This window comes from Aphelocoma coerulescens, chromosome 1A (assembly GCF_041296385.1).
Source record: "Aphelocoma coerulescens isolate FSJ_1873_10779 chromosome 1A, UR_Acoe_1.0, whole genome shotgun sequence".
NCBI lineage: Eukaryota > Metazoa > Chordata > Aves > Passeriformes > Corvidae > Aphelocoma > Aphelocoma coerulescens.
This window is the reverse complement of record NC_091014.1, coordinates 49,853,503-49,874,512: the sequence shown is the minus strand read 5'-3', so window position 1 is coordinate 49,874,512 and position 21,010 is coordinate 49,853,503. Positions and strand designations below refer to the sequence as shown.

At 36.5% G+C, this 21,010-nt stretch overlaps 1 protein-coding gene across 18 annotated transcripts in view; it reads left to right on the top strand.

The window, feature by feature from the left end:
* The window catches only part of ANKS1B (ankyrin repeat and sterile alpha motif domain containing 1B), a 414,782-nt gene that overhangs the window by 74,134 nt on the left and 319,638 nt on the right, over positions 1-21,010 (top strand). For 13 of the 18 annotated variants that reach the window (XM_069000638.1, XM_069000646.1, XM_069000631.1 and 10 more), the window contains 2 exons: positions 631-741; positions 3,760-3,935. The exons of 1 other annotated variant lie outside the window; for it this stretch is intronic. In XM_069000638.1, coding sequence (XP_068856739.1) covers positions 631-741; positions 3,760-3,935 — 287 coding nt within the window. The remainder of the gene's footprint in view (positions 1-630; positions 742-3,759; positions 3,936-21,010) is intronic. 4 more of the 18 variants (XM_069000702.1, XM_069000708.1, XM_069000713.1 and 1 more) reach the window with 1 other exon arrangement.

Here is a 21,010-nt window from a genome sequence, read left to right as displayed (position 1 = left end):
GATATTTATATGAAAAGAACAGGAATGAAATTGAAGTTTAGCACATGCATTATTTCATGGTTTTCTGTCTTTGTAAACATTGTGAACATGGGGCAAGGGAAGTTTTAAGGATAAAACCCAGAAATTTTAGCACATTGCTTTTGAGACTGCTGTTTTTAACTAAATTTTCAAGTTTGCTTTTTTTTCTCATGTACTATATCTGTGCTGCAAGCAGAACATTTAGTTTTCTTAACAATATCAGTGTTTGTATGTATTGTGAACATCCTGAATATCTTCACTAAAAACTCTCCACAAACTTAGAATAAAAGTCTCTTTTAACTGTAATAATATAATGGAACAGTTACATTGATATTTCAAGGAGACAAGAAAAACACAGGGATAGTCTGAACTCATTACCCTTACAACGAAATTTCTGTAGCCATTTCCACAGATTAGAGGACTGGCCATTATAGTGTTTTACAGTATTTTCAACAAATGATTGCCTGGCAGCAATGTTTATGAATAATTACAGGGTGGTAATATGAAAATTTGAAAAGGCTTTTATGTAAAATGAAGTAGCAAATATACTTTTGATTGAAATAAACCTCCTTAATTCAGTCTTTTAAGTGCATGTGTATCTTTACCTTGCAGAATATATGGAAACAGGAAATGCAAGTATTTCAGAGGAGCGCCCACTGGAATGCGCAGAACATCAGTCTTGCGTTTTGTCCCCAGAAGTTCCTCCGTCTCCAAAGGCTAAAAGTAAATACATGTACTCTGTGAATGCAAAAGCTGCACTGAATTTCTCTTTATTATTAACATTCATACAAACTTACAAAGTGGAAAAAAAAGATTAAGAAAGTTATTGATATCAAGTAGGTTTTTTTCTACCATGAATTACCTATCTTGACTACATACACTGTAATCCATGTCATACACAAAAGCAAGGAACTGTATTTTCAGAAAGGACAAGTCATGGATTACAATGTACTACATTGTTTGATCTTAAATATTTTTAATTCAGCTGACCTTATCCATTTCATAATCAAGTAAAACAAAAAATTCTAAGTATGTTGAAATACTCTGCAGGCATTGTTCACATTCGGCTTAAAAACTGAATTTACTTCATCTTTCTCAATGAGTGCATCTACCAGTTGTTTTACATTTTGGAAGCTTCTTTCAAAGGTCACAAGTCTACTGCTCTTCCATTAATCTTCTAACACAGCTTTCATACACTGCGGCAGTCACTGTTGTGTGCATGTGCTTTCATTTTATGTTCTTTCACCATTTACACACCACAGCCACTAAAACAGGGCCTTTCCTGAGTGTGGTGTCATCCTGCTCTTTCATGAAAATCATCCTCCTGTAGAACCAAACCTGACTTCTGCCTTCAGTAATCATCCAGACTGAATGTAATTGACTGCTGGCAAATAACTAACCCTGTCCTTGGTTTTGTTCTGTGAGTTGTGGTGTTACTTTGTTCGGTAGTGGTTTCTTGTGGTTTTGGTTTGGTTTTTTTGGTTTTTTTTAACATGTTCTTTTTTTCTTTAACATGTTCACTGGGAGAGTTTTCATTCATGAGAAAAAAAAACTTCCTGATGCATGTCAGATTATGATTGTCATGGTGATAGTGAACAACTGCTATAGTCCCAAGGATGTTTCCCATTGGGGTACTTAACGCATATGTGGTGTGTGAAGATAAATGGTTCCTTTGAGATTAGTGGGATTGTGAAGCCAACTACCATATGCAATAGAAGTGTCTGTCCTGAAATTAAGTAGGAAATATTTTTAAAATATGTTTTGCTTCTTAACAATAAGGTCATGATCTCACATTCCTTATTTCCTCTTACAAGGTATAAATAATGTAAAATATGCTAGCTGGATTTTGCTTGTCTGTTGTGTAATCTGATGCTAAAGAAAAGAAATTGTACTTTATTGTGCTTCTCATCAATCTGTCTGCCATTCTCTGACAATCTAATTTCAAATAATTTAAACCAACTTTGGAAGAGGGATAGCACTATCAATTACCTTTCTGTGACTTTCATGAAAATAGGGAGCTGGATAGAGGAGAAAGACCCTAATTAGACCCTGCCCTGAAAGAAATAGGCAAAATGTGTTTTTTATGTATTCTGGCTGCAGTCAGCCAGTCAGCTAGTGCACTCTCACCCAGGTCATTTCAGTTTTGTCACACAGAATTCATTCTTGCCCAGTAAGACATCCTGCAGGCCATATGTGGGAGAATATGGGACTGGGGAAATGAACATAGTTTTGTAGGAAGCAGTGGTTCTGTTTCTTTATAGCACAATGTATCATGATTTTAGAATAGTTTTTAATATTTAGGTATTTTTCTTCCAATTTTTAGTTATAATATTAATCTGGAAAAATTTCAATTTTCTAATTAAAAAAGCAGAGTATAAATGAACCTGATTATATTTTTGCTTAATTTACAAGTTTCATGCAAAGCTACCATTGACTAAGAGTAGCAAGAGTTTTGAATGCAAAATTTCTGTTAGATATTAAAAGGTAATTAAATGCTTTTAATTAAGAACTGTTCTTATCTCTGAAAATTTTGGTAATAACTGGCCATGGTAATAACTTGAAATATATTTTTGAGTATTAGTGTTTACTTAGCATAGCAAACAGTAACTATGAAAAAGAAATGAAACAGAGCTGTACACCAGGCAGATACAGTCTTGCCAGTGGACTCTTTAGTTATGCGAGTGTACTTAAATCTGTTTTATGTATGCTGAGCTTAATATGCTCACTCTGTTTTCCCTTTACAGCATTTTATTTTCAAAGATGGAGTAACATGGAAGCATCTGTATTTTATCAAGTCTAAGCGCTGTAGTTTCCACCAATATGATGGTTGTAAACCTAGTTAAGAAATGGGGTTTCTTACTTGCTCCTGGAAACCCTTGGCTTTTTCATTTTTCATTGCAATTACTAAAGGTAGCTGTGTAACACACACACAGCAGATAATCAGAACCCAGTGTGGTTGATCATAATGAGCAGCTTTTCAGTCTGTGGAGGCTTTGCTGCTGCCAGTAGACTATTTGCAGAACGGTTAGCACTCAGTGTGATTTTAGTGCTTATTACTGCTGCTATTTCCAATATTGTCTTACTGTTCTGGTAGATTTCTTGACTAAGAAATCTGATAAATTAAGGAGAAAACACAAAACACAATGCAGAATGTGGGTTTCTGATAGACTGCTGTAGGGAGGCATGTTTTAAATGTGTGGGGTTTGCCCAGTATATTCTTCCACCATTTCATTTAATCCTGGGAGAGTGAACAAGAATTATTCATAAAGCATAGCTGCTTTGATGGGGGAGATATGCATTCTTAGTCACTCACAGTTTATGGAGCTTATGTAGTGTATTAATTAATTACAGCAGCAAACATGAACCCAATGCAGAGTATGGGATATTGATTTTGTAGGTTTGTAGAAACTTTGCTGGATTTTTTTATATTCTTGGATAGTTGCTATTTCTAGAAATTTTCGGGAGTAGAAAACAGAGAAAGGGTAAGTATGTATTCATCCTAATTAAATGCAAGGTATAGGGCAATGCAGAAGTATGTAGATTGCCTCTAGCAAATTCCAATCCTGGAACGAGATACCATTATTTTTGAGCAGAGAATGGTGCATGAAGATAATTTTTTAGAAGATAAGATACGGAAAATAAAAGATATTCAATAAAGTTTAAAGAATGTGCATTTCCTTTTTAGGCATAAATTACTCCTGGTATTCCAATTACTGACTAATGGTGTGTCTGTTTTTAAAGGTGAAGCTGTGACTGGAGAATTATCAAAGCTCTTAGATGAAATCAAATTGTGCCAAGAAAAGGAATACTCTTTTGAAGATCTGTCTCATACTCTATCAGACCATTATCTGGAAAATTTTAGTAAAGTATCAGAGGAAGATCTTATGACCAGTGGAAGCCAAACCAAGCTTAATGTAGTAAGTAAGATGGGATACAAGGACAATATATTCAGTTACATCTGATTTATTTATGGCACATTCAAGAAAAAAATAGTAAAACAGTGAGAATAGTACAAGGTTAACATTATAATAAAAAAAAAATAATATGTGCTTCTTACAGATTTAGAATGTAATGTTCACTTCATTTACAAAGGTATTGCTTACCACGCCTCAGAAAGGCTTTTTATGTCACCACTAATACATTCAGGTTACTTGTTTTGAGCATGGGGAGGGTGAGGAAGGGGTTTTTTGAGAAATCAGTGGAGATCAGTATGTTCAATTCTATACTGAATAGCAAATGTTAACAGAATCTGATCAGATATGCCCCCAAAAGAACCATCTAAACATCCTCAGTTATTTTTCTTACACATTTTATTACTATATAGCTTTCTCAGTAGCCTAATGGCATTGAAGACTGATCTAATACAGAAATAGTGGTTGTGACACTTCAGTGATTTCCAACTACAGTTGAAGATGACTTCATTGCTACTAATATTATGAATAAAGTACTCTAGGATTAATTTTTTCTTTACTGTAACAAGGCTTTTTCTAAAAATTGAATTCTCTTCCTCAGTAGGTTTCCTGGTTTCAGCTAGTTTAGGCTTAAATTTAAATCATGATACTAAATAAATGTGATTGCCCAGGGAGTAAAGGAGAGGACAAAGGAAAACCGCTATGTTCTAAATTTCAGTTAATGTTTTTCATTAATTATGAAAAATTATGCTCACTTATGCAAGGAAAACCGTGGCGAGTTAAGGACTTTCATGTTTTGGAGGATTTATTACGATATATAGAGACAAAATGAGATTTACAAAGATGCGTAGCTGCCCTGAAATGCAGTAGATACTTTTGTAAAGCCCTTCTAGATGTTTGAATGCTTAGATATATAACTCATATTGAATTCAGTCTGAACAAGGTACTGATCCCATTTAAGCATTTTTAGACACTTGTCTAGTGTCTCTCTGAATTTAGGTGCTAACTGCTATTTAAATCTTCTCAGCTGCTATTTTGCAGAAAATGTATTCCATATAAACCCGTCTGCTCAGGCCTAAATGAAATACAATATGAAGAGAAAATATTCAGACACTAAATCTGTAATTTCTGTGACAGGGAAATATAAAGGTAAATCAGGCAATATATTTTTTTGATATTTCATATATTTTATATTGAACTATATGTGAAAACAAATCTTCAAAGTTGGGGACTGTTAAAAGCATTTTATGGTGCTCTCCTACTAGGGCATCCAGCTTTTCTTTCAGAGAAAACTGTAATCAAGAAGATGGGTGTGCACTCCCAACACAAAGTTAGGATGGAGGGCAGAACATGTTTTCCCCTACAGTGAACCCAACTATATAGATCTGTATGGAGAGGACTCTGCTGTGAGATTTTCCTGTTTGTTCTAAAGCATCCATTTCATTTTTTAGTGCATTTTAGGGTGATTCAGTCTGTTCAGTTGCTGCCTGGATGCCTTGCCTCAAAAAAATTGAAGTTGCTTCCATTTTTGATACAATGTCTTTTAGTTTTGGGCAGGTACTGCCTTCCCTTTGTGTTTAGGCTCCCTATGTAGTACATGGGTGATATGAAAATACACATGCTCTGTAAGGAGTCATGAAAGAATAATTGGGAAGAAGCACTAAAGTGAAGAGATACGTTTAGCTCTGAAAATTATTTCAAAGGTAAATGCTGCCAAACTGCTCCCCAGCCTGCTGGGGCAGGACCAGCAAGCATAGTCATGGAAGATGTGTGACAGTACGGTGATGATTGAAGAAACTTAAATGAATATTTATGTGTAAGAACACGAAGATACAGAGAGAAAGAAGTGAGGATGTATATAGATGTGGAGAGTCAGAAATAGATTCCTTGGATATGTTCTAAAGAAGAGAGATTCTTGCAGCTTTTTCTGACTTAAGTTTTCTCCTCCGTGGGAAGCTTCTGTAAGAATCTCAATAGGCCAAGTGGGTTCGTGTCTGTTGTCTGCATTTGTTCGTCTCACATTTGTTTCCACTGCACATGCCAAGACCCTGTGGAAGTATGGGCAGCACAGGAGTCTGTGACACTGGAGTACAGACTCTTTACTCTTTTTACCTACTGGACTGAGTGTTTCTCTGTTACCAGCTCCAACAGAGGGCTGGAATCACACCTGGTGTGCTTCCATGAAGGAGCAGTTACTTCAGATTCAAATCAGCAGGTTTTTCCCAACTTTCATTGCTGGCTCTATCTCTGAAGAGGTGTAGAAGTTAGGTCCCTGTTGCTGATGTGCTAGACAGTGCCATTTCCAGAACAAATGTCAATTCCAGAGACAATGACTGTTGAAGGCTTTTCAACTTCATGCAGTTCAGCAATCTGAAAAGTTTCCAAACCCCAAGTCATGCCACTTTGTGACCTTTAGGGAGATTCTGCAAAGGCACTGTCTGCTAGGAGACATCTGCTTTTTTTGCATCATGCTATTGTTCAGAGAAATAGGAGGCCAAGACTGGGGAATTTCTGATTTAAATAGTAACTTATGGATCATAAACTTAGGAAGATGGAGAAAGGAGCATCAGGAGCCACCTCCTGAAGATAGCATGGGCTTGGGAAAGAGAAGGCATCAGGAAGCATAGTGTATTTCAAAGCATTTTTTTAACAATTGGCTCTTTTCAAGAGAGCCAAACCAAGTGTAGTGCTGCTCTGGCTAAATGAGGTTAAGGTTGATTTGGGACTGCAGAAGGAAGTGTCTTTCTATCCAGAATCCACAGCCTGGAATTCTTTCCTGAATTTTAAGTGCCAACCTCTACTGTTTGAAAGAGTGGGGCTCACAAATTTTATTTAGTGTAAGGGTAGTGTGGATGCTTGCTTTTTAATGCAATAACTTGACAATAAAGGCTTCATCTGGAAGAGTGATGTTCAGTTCTGTCCATGGCATAGAGGTGAGTTTCAACATTGGTTTTATAGTCTCCCAGATAAAGTGCTAATAATCAGTCAATGATCCCTTCTAGTATTGTTTCTGCGTTGTACAGCCACCAATGTACAATGCAGAAAAGAATACCAGTGCAATCTGGAGAGCAGGACTATGGATGCCTTGTTCACAGGCACGTTCTCTTCCTTTTCTGGTCTTAGCCGTCTTGCATTGTTTCTTGCTCAGTCGTACAGCACTTGTAGAATTCTATACTTTCTTTGAAAGAAGTGGGTTGGAAGTCTTTTAGATCAAACACAAGAGTTGAATCCATTCTTCCATTTGCTGTGTTATTAGACAAATAGTCATCCAACAACATAACAAGTTGTTCTGGAATGTTTGTAGTAAGGAACTACTTTTCATCAAATTTTGCATTGAAAACAATACATGTTTTTATTACTTTATCTGTTTCTATTGGCCAGGTGTGTGATTTGTGACAAGGCATTAAAAGCCCAGGGATTCATGCGCTTACAGTATTTTCAAGTCAAATAGGAAGCAGAGTTTGCACAGCTCTGAGGTTAGGTGAGAAAGAACAAAAATAAAAAAGAGAAAAATACGAGAAGAAAAAAGAAACTTTTGGGTTTAGTCTTCTGAGTTTCAAATTACTGGTCAGCTTTGACTCTTTAAGTTTCCTTGGGACATGGGGGAGCTGAATAGGAAAATTGGAGGTCAGGATCTTGGGGACTGGAAGGCATAACATTTGGGAGAGGGAGAGTACAATGGAGCAGTAAGTAGAAGTAAGGACAGTAACAGTAGACCCATAGTGTAGACATGTATAGGGAACAGATCTGGAGGTGAGTAAAAATGTCCCCCCAGGACGCTTCCATTCCAAAAGTCGAAAGGGGAGCTGTGACAGAAGAGCAGATTGTGTTAACTTCCTGAATGGGGGGGAATGATTAATGAAGAGGGAGAAAACTCTGAATGCTGAATAGCACGAAGTCAGATGAGAGTAAGTTAACGAGATCTTTTACTTGAAGAGTACATTATAAAGAATAAACTAAAGGATGTCAAAGCTGCACTGGAAACTTTATGATTTAAAGGTTTTCTTTTGCAACTCTGGCTGCGTTTGGTGTGCTGTCATGCAAAATATTAATGCCATGTTTCCTAGTCTGTCTTTACCGGTCATTAAAACATGTACATTACGACAAACCCCTGTTCATTGTCTCCACAAAATTAAAGGCCAGATTAAGCATAGTTTTGCAATTCTATTTCAGAGAGAGCTCCAAAAGGCATTCATGCAGCTATACATCATTTTAGCTGGAATTCCTGGTATTTCTCAATGACTTGTATTCTGGGTGGGGTTGATGGTCAGTTCACAGATTTTTGCCTCCAGTTCCTGTCTTTGCTTCTCCCATTTTGGTCGCTGTGATTTGAATATGCTCTTTAGTTACCCTGTGTATGCAAAGGCGTGGAAAGCCCTGACTGGTGCTGCACAGGCAAGCTGGGAAAGCTTTATACTTGTGTATTGCACAGTGCTGACATAATTCAGGTTTTCTATGTTCTCTTTAAAATCTTGCCCTTTTGGAAAATCTTTCAAAAAAACTACAGCTTGATTGTTCAGCGAGTCAGAAGAGGAGCTGTGCTTCAAAACAGGCTCCAGAAAAGATGAGGTGGAAAAAGATATAGGAAAATCCTTGATTTTATCGCAGTTCAGTCAACAAAGGTGTTTCCTTTTCAAGCTTAATTAAGTATGATTGCTAGCAAAATCAGCTTTTGACAGTAAATTATACCAGTTTCAGGGATTTTTTTCTTAAAAAAAAAGTATAATTAAAAAAAAAATATTTATTTTCCAATAGATGGCAGTCTGGTTCAGTAATTTCAAGAACAAAAGCAACCATCTTATATAAGAGTTTTCCAACTTTTTTCATTGCTGTGTTAAAACTGTGCATTTAAACACAGTTGATAGTCCAAACTGCTTCAAAATGAACACCTTTAGTTCCTCTAGGAGAAAAATTTGTGGAACAACATTTAAACTAAAGCATCAGGACTAAATTTAGAAGTGTATCATGGCAAAGAGGTTACACACTGGGTATGTATTCAAACAATCTGTGTGAATTGAACAGTGAGCAAGAAAATTTAAATAGGTATAACATGCAAAGCAGGAATGCAGAAAAATTAAGTGTGTCAGGAAGGTGAACAGAAGACTGTCAAAATGTGTATTGTGAGAATTCTGAGCTCCAGCAAGTAAATTGCTTTAGATTCCTCTGTCCTTGAAGTACTAAGATCATTACCAGTTTCCTGTCAGGTGTGAGAGTCCTGTGTATGTATTCATGTGAGGACAAATCATTCTAAATGTATTATTAAACACAGAAATATGCCATCTTTATTGCAATGTATTTGCACATTGTGTTTCTTTAAAAAATAACATCAGAAAATAGAAATATGGGCTTTTTGTACATGTAAGAAATTCCAACAGATGTTAAAGAATATGTTACTTTTTATTTGCTTTGGACAGCCTGTGACTGCAGAACAAAAAGTAGGGATTAAGAACTTCTACACTTGCATGTATATGTACATTTGCTAGATGTACATGTTGGATACAATAAATCTCAGACTTTTTCTTTCATAAACTTGATATTTTATTTAAAAAATACTTTCCTAAAACTGACTCTTGAAAGGGCTTCATCTTACTCTGTATTCAAAAGTTTATTCCAGTCCTTACTTTGAAAAGTGTGGTTTTCTTTTCATGTAGTAACCATAAATATTTTCCTTATTTTTTGAGAACTCCTGAGATTTTTTGAACTACAGCTAATTTTAAAATGTGTCACTTCAATAAAACTGAAGCTCCAAATTGAAGTATTTTCTTCAGAACAGTCTCTTTAATCTTCTGTAGTAGGTGGTTTCTTGCAATGTTTGCTTTTACATTTATGCTGTTGTGTTCAGAAGCATAATAAAAAAAAATGTGTTATTGAATTTCAAGTGCAAATGCAGTATCTTTCTGTCTTTGGATTTGTGACATGAGTTTAGATTAAAGAAACAGTTCCAGACAGTTTTCTGTGTTCTTAAAAGCAGAGTATATGTTAAAGGATTTTGCTTAATTACATGGCATAAATACTGAGAAACTTAAGTTTAAGGTGCCCCTAATTTATTCTTTTTTTAAACTGAAGATAGTAAAACCATGTAGTGACTGCACTACAGAGGGATTTCACAGAAGTGGCAGCAGCATATCTGTTTAAATTTAATGTGGTTATATAATAGATAATAAAGGTTGGCAGCAGCAATTTAAATTTAAACATGAGGAAAGGTTCTGTGTAGTCTCAGGGAAAAGATTTGGATTTCATCACAGGCATATAAATGTCAGTTTCTGCTTAATTCTGTCATCCAGAAAAGGAAGTTGATACTTGTGCATGTTGAGAGAGTGGAAAAAAATATACTTAAAAATATAATAACATTGCTGAAAACAATGATGGAGCATATTCAAAGATATACTTTTTACTCTTATGTCAGAATATCAAGAAGATGAGGCTATATAACAGCAATAAAACTATAATTGTGTTTGGTTTATATCTAAGGAGGGATTCAAAAGCATAGAATTATGTGGTTTTGAAAGAAGTTGACTAAGAGAATATATTAGGGTGGATAAAGTTTATGCATGGTTTTTCAGGAGTCAGTTATTCTGATTAATTTTTTTTTCTCTAAGGAAAAGAACAATTATTTTTTATAAAAATCACACCTTTTTTTATTACTTCATAATATAATAATCTCTAGAATTTGTTGAAGAATATTGAAGTAAACAATTAGGTAGCATTATTCCAGAATACTGTTTTGGTTTTTACTCTTAATATAATATTAAAATAAATGATGGCTGGGCTGAAATATAATAGCTAAGAGTGACCAAACATGCTTGAGTAAAATAATTGCTGTCTTGAGCCTTTAAAAATACCACAAACTTGCATGCCTGCATTATTGAGAGAGGGATACAAAATTTCACAGAACAATGATGATGAGCAAGCCAGAAGTATATAAAATGGCTTACTAATGAGGATACATTAAAAACACATTCCAGAACAATTTTGGTTGCTTATTCATGAGGGAATAGTAAGATAATCAGGCCTGATTGCTTGGGGATTCAAGGACAGAAACAGATAAATTTTAAATTATTTAATATAGTAACATCTACTGAATTTGATAATAAAGCTTCAGTGTATTTTGCAGGTATTTATGATGTATTAAAAAAAGGGAAGAGAATTGTACTGAGAGACAATGTTTGGAATATTGTTGCTTTACTGAATTCCCTTTTTATAATAGTATTAGATCATTTAGGTATTGCCAAATAATGATGTTGCAAGAATTTTGTATTAAATTGCTCTTTTACCCAGTTCAGTTATGAATCCTATTTTGCAAGCTTACACTGATGCTGATTTCTATGGGAAGCAAAAGTATGAAGGCCATCTCTCCTGGTACATGTAAACATTACTTTTTGAGATTCCCTTGTTAGAAAGGTCTACCCACTCTTTGAAGATAAGATTATATAACTTTAAAAATTGATTTAAAAAGCCACTACCCAACTAAAAACCATCTGCTGCTCCCAATTTCTAGTGCACGCAGTAGTATTTCCCACTGAGAGCTGTTGTTGCTGCTACCTTTTTTCATTAGTTATTTATAATGGGACATCCAGTACCAAACATCCACTCAGTCAACATAGAATAATATACTTTCCATAAGCTGCTTTTCAAAATGATTTCTAAATTCTATTTAAACATGAGCTGGTGATTACGAAGAAGCACAGGGAAACCAACTCGATACAAATCTTTGCTCCCTCTTTTAAGCTACCTAGTGAAGGGGAGTTCAGACATTCTTAATGTGTCCTTTCCTAACCTGTGTTCTATAGCTATTAAAAAAGATTATAATCTGTATGTGTAGGTTAGGCTATGCTTCAGCACAGTGTTGTAAAAATTTGTGTTAGAGGGGTCCTAATAGCAGCTATGTAGAACTCTGTGCAGAATAATTTGCCTGGTATCATGCTTCACAGCCGGCTAAATTGGCCTGCAGCTCCCTGCTGCTGTGATTTCGGGTAGAAGGATTGCTAGACAATCCTCCAGCGAGCAGCACAGACCTACCCGGTGAGAAAGCCAGTGCTTGTTTAAGATACAAAATCTTGAAACATGACAACACTTGGTATGATTTAAACTACATGGAGTTAAGTATAACTAGGGGAAAGTCCTGGCCAGGCCACCAGTTCATTTAGTCTGCATTAAAAAGTACTTACTCCTTTTTCCACTAGAATGATTTTCTGGAATATTTAAGCAGTTTGTGCAATTATGTGTGTGCGGCAAATTCCTTGACTATCAGGTGCTAGCAGGAGAATAGCTTACAGACAAATGCATCTCTCTCAATGCTGTTACGTGTTTAGCTTGCAGTGGTGAAGCCTAAAGGTATCTAATCCTTTTGCTCCAGTCTGTCACATTGTTTACCACCATGAGCCTGTATTGCTGTTTTGCAGAACGTGTGCTCTATACACAGGCATTTTCTTTTGTTGGCTGAGTATATGCTTCCATTTATTCTTATATGGTGAAATCTGACAGTAGAAAAGAACAAATGCTTTTTGCACACTCTCCATAATTTGCAATACTTCAGGCTTGTTCTTTCTTAAAGCTTTATTTTTCCTGACTAAGTAATCTTAGCATTTTCAAGTTTATTTTGTGTGTAAGTCTTTCCATGCTGCAAAGCACTTTCACTTGTCCTGCTGTGGACTCTTTCATCTCAGCTAAATCTTTTACATAAGGATCTTGGATATGGATTTAGAATTTTTTCCATATAAAGTAATTATACAAGCTTTTCAGATCAAAGAGCTTGTTTGTCTTTATGCTTATGAAGCTGTGTGTAAATTTGGGGTGCTCTGGCAATGATGAGTAAAATTTTGTCTACTCAACAATTCTGTTAGACAGCTAGGTTTTATTAAATTGACTAGAGTAGATTTAATTTTTTTTTTTCACAAGAACAATTTTAGTTCAATATGGAGCACATATGTGATTTGAAGAGTCATCTCTGTTTCATTATACTTAGATGAATACCAAAGATACCTACTAAACTCAATAGGATTAGCCAAGATCTGAGGCCTCTATCAGAACTGATCTTGAAATAATCTTCCCAATATGAAATGTATTTGCATTCATTAAATCTTTTTTTTTGTGTTATTCAATGCTTTTGAGAACCTTTTTTTTCATCTGTGTTTCATTATTTTTTTTAACATCCCTAAGCTGCCTGTGCCATTGTGCCACTGTTGCCAGTACATGCATTGCAGAACCCGTCTCTTCCATTTTTTTTGGTACCCTCAGGGTCCATCATTCTGAGAGTATGCAGTAGTGTACAATATGATGTCCATTTTTAAGCTGCAATCTCCAGATTAATTTAGGACCTTCCAAGAGACTTTCAGTCGCTTCTGGAGAACAGAATGAGAAGATAATACCATGAGATTTCCACCCAGAGAGGTGACTTTTTAATGTTAACATCAACTCTGTCATATTATTATTAAACCAAATCATCAGGAAGACTAAGTTATTGATCACCAGAGGTGCTTCCCTCAAGCCCTGACCCTCCTTAGAAGTCTGTCAAAAAAAATCTGTCGTGGACTCCTCCATTTTCCTTAGGTTTCTCCTCTCCTCAGACTGTTCTCCAGTGTTCTGGTCAGAATCATGTTTTCAGATTCTCTTTCACAAGAGAACAAAAAGTTCTTTTCATCTTGATCTTCCTTGGTTTTCTCAAAATACATTTTCTGCCTATGTGATTTAGATCATCACCAGTAGGAGTGCTGATACTCCAAAGGTGTATTGGTTTATCACATTTGAGCAGTAGAGTAAGGAACAATGTATGAGGTCTAGAAGGAATATAAAAGACTTTGCCAACATTTAGGTACAATCAGATTTTAATTTCTGAAAACATACTTTTTGGTCTCTGGAAAAAACTGCTTTTGATAGAATATAAGAAGACCGAGATTAGATACATGGGAGATTTGTTTTTCACAGTCGTATGTAGATATTTACCTGAGGGAAACCATAACTGAGTTAATAAGGAAAGAAGAAGAATCTAGCCTGCAGTCTAAACAAAACTAGAACTTCTAGAACTTTTTAGCTTTTGATGTTTCTGCATTTTTAAGAGGTGGGAATTTCTGTAGTATTTTGGTACTGTTATCACTATTGTCAGCAGGTACCAATGCAGGTTCGATTGTGCTTTGTAATACGTAGTAACCTCAGAATAAATGAGTGTTCTACCTACACATCAAGTTACAAACAGTAGAGGAAAAAAAAATTAAATGTTTTTATATATACCTCAAGTCAACACTGATTTCAGGTTTATTCCATTAGTGTAAGAATAAAGTTATTAAACTTGGAACTTGCAGTGAAGCCTGATGATCACCATCTGACAGGAAATGCATGAGAAAAGTAAAAACCACATGGTTATGTCTCAGTGGTTTTCTGTGGTGAGTGGAACAGCATCATTTTATCCCAATGGTATAAACTGGAGATGGAGACCTCTATTCCATCAGAGCTGTGTGAACTTCTACAGGATCCATTAAGGGGTGGAGATTTAATGTATAGTTTCACTATATTTTATTGTATGATTCTTTTGAAGTTGAGTAAGTAGGTACTTTCTTTGAAGCATCAGTCTCACTTTCTTTTCTTCTTAGTAAGAGGTATACAAATAATGCTAATGATAAATAGTGGGCCATATTTCACAGGGCAAAATGACCACCCATGATATGCTAATGCAAAATAATGCTTTCTTTTAAAATTGTTTAGTAGCTGAAATTAGAACATTGGCAGTTTGTTTGGACTACTTGTTTAATTTCATTTTTATTCCATCCTAATGGCAACAAGTAGATTTATTTTATAATAGGCATATAAAGTAGATTCGGTATTTTTGTCCTTAAGTCTTGAAATAGTTGACCACTCATGACAGAGAGTTTCATTTTATTCTGTTGACAGATTTTTTCAGCCCACGTTAATGAGCTTAGCAAGTAGAAAATGTATAGAAAAATATGTTGGACCAGATTCCTATAGCTCTATAAAATATAAGATCTTGAGGAATTCAGTTAAGGGCAAACACCTGATATTTACTATGCATTAGAAATGTTTGCCTTTGAAGATCAAGAGTGTGCTAGAAATGTACCCCTTAGATTTTCTGTGACTTTAATATATACTGGAATCCTTGGCTGAGTTCAGTGGTATAAGTTTTTAAACTGAGATTAGAATCAGAAACCAGATTTACTTGATGTGTCGTGTCACGTGATGCACGTGTTGGTCTTTACACAAGTTTCTTTATTTTTCCAGAGAAATGTGAGGATTGAATGATATACACAATTTTTGAATATTTTCATTTCTCTTTTCTTGGCAGCTATCCTTCCTAAACTTACCGTAAGTTTCAGTTTAGTGTCATGAGGGAAGAATCTCAGAAGAGGCTCTTAAATTTTATTTGCTTCGGTAATTATTTGAGATTAAGCAATTTGCATGAATACTACCACTATTATTTTTGTTGATATTGGTGCTCTGCATAATATCTCTGACATATGGGCTGTATACAATCTGCAGAGAAGTAGCCTCAATACTGCCTGTCCAACTTAGACAAAAGTCAAAATATAATTACTTTTTTTATTGCTGTGCTGGTCTTTCTTTTAATTATTAATATTTTCTTACTTATGGGTACTGGAATATTTGTTGCCTTGCCTTTGTCTCTGTCAGTGGCGTTTCCTTTAAGAAATCTAAATAATTTTAACAGATTACGATCACTTATATAGTCATTGATGCTTTCTAAGAAATACAGTGTTTCACAGGAGTTATAGATAAACAAGCCAGTCAGTAACATGCTTTTATCTGTATTTTATAGGAGCTTTAAGACATTATATTATGAGTGGCTGGAGAAAGAATTTAAATATTCATTTAATATTTAAATTCTTTCCAGACACAGCTCCTTAGGAGTGTGTCTGGAAAAGAACATAGAGGTGTGCTTGTATTGCGGTGGATCTGTATGGGCGGTGTTGAATCTACCACAGGCAAAAAGGTACTGATGAGCTAGCACAGGAAAAGCACCTGCTGTCCTACATCTTCTGCTAGTAGTGGTTATTGAGACGACTGCAGTGACATCACTGGCTTAATTATATAAGACAGGAAAAAGCAGCAACTTGCAGTATGTGAGCTTCACACTGGCAGATTTTCCTACCAGCTGTAGCGAAGACTTTGCCTTCCTAGTGAAGATGATTTTGAATGCTGCTTCCACATGCCATGTAAATTGGACTGCATTGAGAGCTGTTGTCCAGTAGATAGTATTCTGCACCTCTGATGGGGGGTGTGTGCGTGCATGATCATTTTCAACACCTCTAGAGGAGTCTGAGCCGTTGCTTGTGCTTCTGAGAGCAAAAAGTACATAACTCTTTGACTGATCTTTTCCAGTTAGGCCTTCAACTTCTATAGCCGGCTAAGACATTTCAACTGGCAGCTGTTCTACTGTGTTTACATGATGTTTAGCACTTGGCTGCCAATATGGCAAACCACTAGTAATTTGTTACTGCTGGATCTGTAAATCATCTAGCAAAAATGTTCTTCAAAGTTCTTTTGATTATCCACTGTCAACCAGCATTCATCTTCAGATGGCTAACTCAATACTGTATATAGTTCGTTGTGTCTATTCAGGTATGATTTTGTTTTATGTCCTTTATTAAGCCAACAGCAACTTAATGGAATAATAACTGCATTTTCAGTAACACACTTTTACTGAGAATATGTGTGCTAGATAAAAAAAAAACTGTGCACTGGAGGAGTAATAAAGTGGTGACTTCTGCCTACTCTCTTACCACCTGATTTTCCCCCCTACTTTAATTTCTCTCCCTTCTGCTCTATTTCATGACAAATAATGTATTTTCTATACGTTTCATCATACTGCCACCCACTTAACCACCCTCTCTTTCACAATTTTAAAAAAGGGAAAATGCATAGTTTACAGCTGATTTTCATGGCAATTACATTGCACCGAATTTTTAAAATGTTATATGAAAACATTCAGATGGTATAGGGCTGTTAAATACAGAGATGCCTCTGTAGCTGTTCTCCAAGCAATATTTTCTCTGAGACATTTAAAGCCAAAAATGCTGGTTATTACTTTGAATTATGATTTTTTCCTTTATGCAAGGGAAAATATTCTGTAGCTTTTAATTCTATTTAATACTTCTAAAATTATTAGCACTTGATTTTGCTTTTCTGCGGGCTCCTATGCCCTTCATTATCAGTTTCTTTTTATCTGGTACATGAGTTTTTCAGTGAGTCACATTTTGGAGTGAGTCATGTGCATATTGATTCAGGGAGACGCAAAAGTCTGTCATTAACATGAAATATTCCATTAACTTTATTGGAACTGTTCATGTGGTTAAATTTCAAGACTCAAAAAATAGTTACCAAATTCCTACCTTTTTTCACAGCCTATATTTGTGTATACCGTTCCTACATACCAACTTAGGTCAAATCTACTATGCCTGTGGGATGGAAAGGCATTCCTACAAACACATTTCTGTAGCAGAGTGTCCTTGCAGTCTGTATGACTTCCTGAGTGAATTCTGTTTTTAGGGCTTTATGCTTCATGTGCTAAGTTCTTTTTCATGGTAAAGTAAAGCACTTGAAGTGCTTTGATATTAAACATTTAAAATTAAGTGTGCTTAGTCTGATTTATTAGTATTAGGTATGTGCTCAAAGTTGGACAATTGTTTAAAACACAGGTTCACTTTATTTTAGGTAATATTAAGAGAGAGAAATTTGGCAGTTCAATCCTGTCCCAAACACAAATATTAGAGTGGAGTAAATTATGGAAGTGCCTATGTTTTGATACATTATAGAGAAGTAGCTTAATCTGTAGATTAAAAAAATAACTTATTAAATCACAGAATCACAGAATAAGCTTAGTTGGAAGGGGCCCACATGGATCATCGGGTCCAGCTCCCAGCCCTGCACAGGACACCTCAAGAGTCGCACCACGTGTGTGAGATGTGTTGTCCAAAGACATATTGAGCTCTGTCAGGCTGGTGCTGTGACCACTGCCCTGGGAGCCTGTTCCAGTGGCCAGACACTCTCTGTGTGAAGAACACATTTCTTAATAACCAACCTGAACCTTCCCTGACACAACTTCAGGCCATTCTCTGGGATCCTGTCACTGGTCAGCATAGAGAAGATATCAGTGCCTGCCCCTCCTCTTTGCCTCATGAGAATGTCATAGACTGAAGTGAGGTCTCCCCTCAGTCTTCTCCAGGCTGAACAGACCAAGTGTCCTCAGCTGCTCCTCATACCCCTTCCCCTCAAGGCCCTTCAGCATCTTTGTAGCTCAACTTTGGCCCAATATTTTAGCTCTCTAATAGTTTAATGTCTGTTTTATATTGTGGTGCCCAAAACTGCACACAGGACTCAAGGTGAGGCCACCCCAGTGCAGAGCAGAGTGGGACAATCTCCTCCCTTGCCCAGTGGCGATGCTGTACCTGATGCCCCCCAGGACACACTTGGCCCTCCTGGCTGCCAGGGCACTGCTGGCTCACATTCAACCTGCCATCAACCAGGACCTCCAGGTTCCTTTCCATGGCACTGCTCTCCAGCATCTTGTTCTCCAGTCTGTTTGTTCATCTAGGGTTATCAAGTCCCAGGTGTAGAATCTGGAACTTCCCCTTGTTGGACTTCCTATGGTTGGCGATTACCCAGTCCTCTATTTGTTGAGGTCTGTCTGCAGGGCCTCGCTGCCTTTGAGGGAGACAACAGCTCCTCCCAGTTTTGTTTCCTCTGTGAACTTAATAAATATCCCTTCCAGTCATTAATGAAGACGTTAAAGAGCACTGGGTCAAGGATGGTGCCATGTGAGACCTACCCCACCAAGTGACAGGTCTCCAATCTGATGTTATCCCATTCACTGTAACATTCATTTGTGTCTGACCCGTGAGCCAGTTGCTCAGGCATTGCATGATGTGTTTATCCAGATGCTGTTTCAAACAGTTCAAATTAGTTTAAGAGAATGATGTTCTAAGTGCTTTTTTGATTCAGAGCAGTGCATATTGCAGCTTCAAGCAGCTAATACTTCATCCTCCTAATTTCAACTGATACACAAACACAGTATTTACTTCCCAAGATATTTAAAAATGAAAATTCTGTAGGCTCCAACTACTATACAATTCTTGGAAATACTGTGTACTGAATACCACTGTAATGTGGTTAAATTATAGTTACTAAAAGCAGTTAGTCACCCATTCTGTGCAATTTTTTGATTTATTGAGTCCTTGAATTTTCTGTCATTTGGTGAAATTAAGCAGGAATTAGAAAAGAGTGAAGATTCTGAGTTACTGAGTTACATTGAGGTGTCTTTTGTTTTGCACTTAATATATATGCACAGAATATTTTTATTGTTAAATATTGTTAAATGTGAGAGTCCTGTTAGTGGCTTTTATGTATAGATGACATAGTTTTCATATGAAGATCACAACACTCAGTTCAAAAGCTTTTATGTTTACTGAAGAATTAATTAGTCAAAATTAACCTTTTTATTAGTAAATGACTGACTGTTGATGGATCATTCTTTTTAATGGTTATTTAGCAAATGAAAAGCTATCTTAAGGTTTGAAAAATACAATTCTTTTAACAATAGAAAAAATGTGTCTTTTTTTAGTTTATGCCTGTTATTTTCTGATTAATTGATAAGCTATTAGGTTTCTAAATCCTAAAACTTTTGTTTTATGAATGCTTGCATCCTTTTATGAGAGTAGTACAAAGATTCAGAATAACCTTAATTGTCATTATTTATGCTACATGCAAGGATTTTTTAAAAATTTCAAATGTATTGCTCTACTTTCAATATATGTTCAGGTGCACTCATTTTGTAATCTCATTTTTACTTAAATTTTTGACCTTATTCAGTATGCATTGTATTTGTCATCTGGTTCCAGGGTGTATTTCCTATATAACATCAGATCCTGCTCTGGAGACAGAATGATGATTAATTTTGGGGTGCTCATCATGATAGGTGTCAACAGCCCCCACTGAGGGGCAGCAACTACACAATCATGTGGTTTTCCTCACGTATGTGAATTAATCACATTTGCCTAAAGTTAATACATTTTTTGTTTGTTACATGCAGTCAATTAAATTGACTGTACTGACTTCAAGTTACAGGAATTTCTCCTCAGAATCAGATGTCACTGTGATCTGGAGTTCAAGGTGTGTGACTGCTTCAGATGTGGTGGTCCTTTTGGCTCCCCAGTCAGAAAATATCATCCCATGCAGCTGGGCTGATGTGCAGTGGTGTAGAGATCAAGATTCCACGTCTGGGATTGCTAAAGCTGGGATTTGCAGAGTACTTAGGCTTATATACTACTGAAAATAGTCACAGAATCTCTCAAGATGATTCCTGATGTAGCCCAGCATTTGTGCAAACTCACCTTCAGTTTCAATATAGCCAGCAGATCAGGAGCACAAAGTTAGAGATGTTTAAATGACATGGCCAGCATCCCAATGGATTGTGGCAGAGGCAAGTACAGAGTACACTTTTCCGTCATTCAGCTGCTTTAAGTACAAGACTGTCGTTGTCCTGCTGGTACTGCTTTGCAGAGTGCAGGAGGTGCAGTCAAACTCTAACCAGACTCATAGCGAATGAAAGAGATGCAAACTTGGAACGTGTTTGTGGAAGAATGGCAGCAGATGTGCAGTGTAAGGTGAAAGAAAAGATAATGAGGATGGGAAACAGAAAAACATGAGTAGGGAGAAGGCCTTGGGGGATGTGGGAAAGGTGTGCCCAGGTTACCAAAATCCTTCACTGTCTGAGAGACATAGGATGTGTGTCGTAATTGAGATTCCTTTTTTTCAGCATTCTTACTGAATCCCAGAAGGCCACATTTGCTTAATGTGCAGGGATCCTGCTGTAGAAAAATAGTAACTGATGATGTTGTATGTCATGCCCTAATGCTCCTTTTTTTTCTTGTCTTCTGCATACCTCAGGCATTTTCCCCTGGGAGCAGCCTGGGCAGCAGCAGGGGGAGCACTGAGAGCACAGAACACTGTCCCAGCTCTGCTGTCCCTGGCTTGACTGCCGCAGCTGCTGGGGACAACCGTGGCAGAGATCGACCTGCTTATCCTAATTCATAGAAGAGATTCAGGAGCAGTTTCCTGCT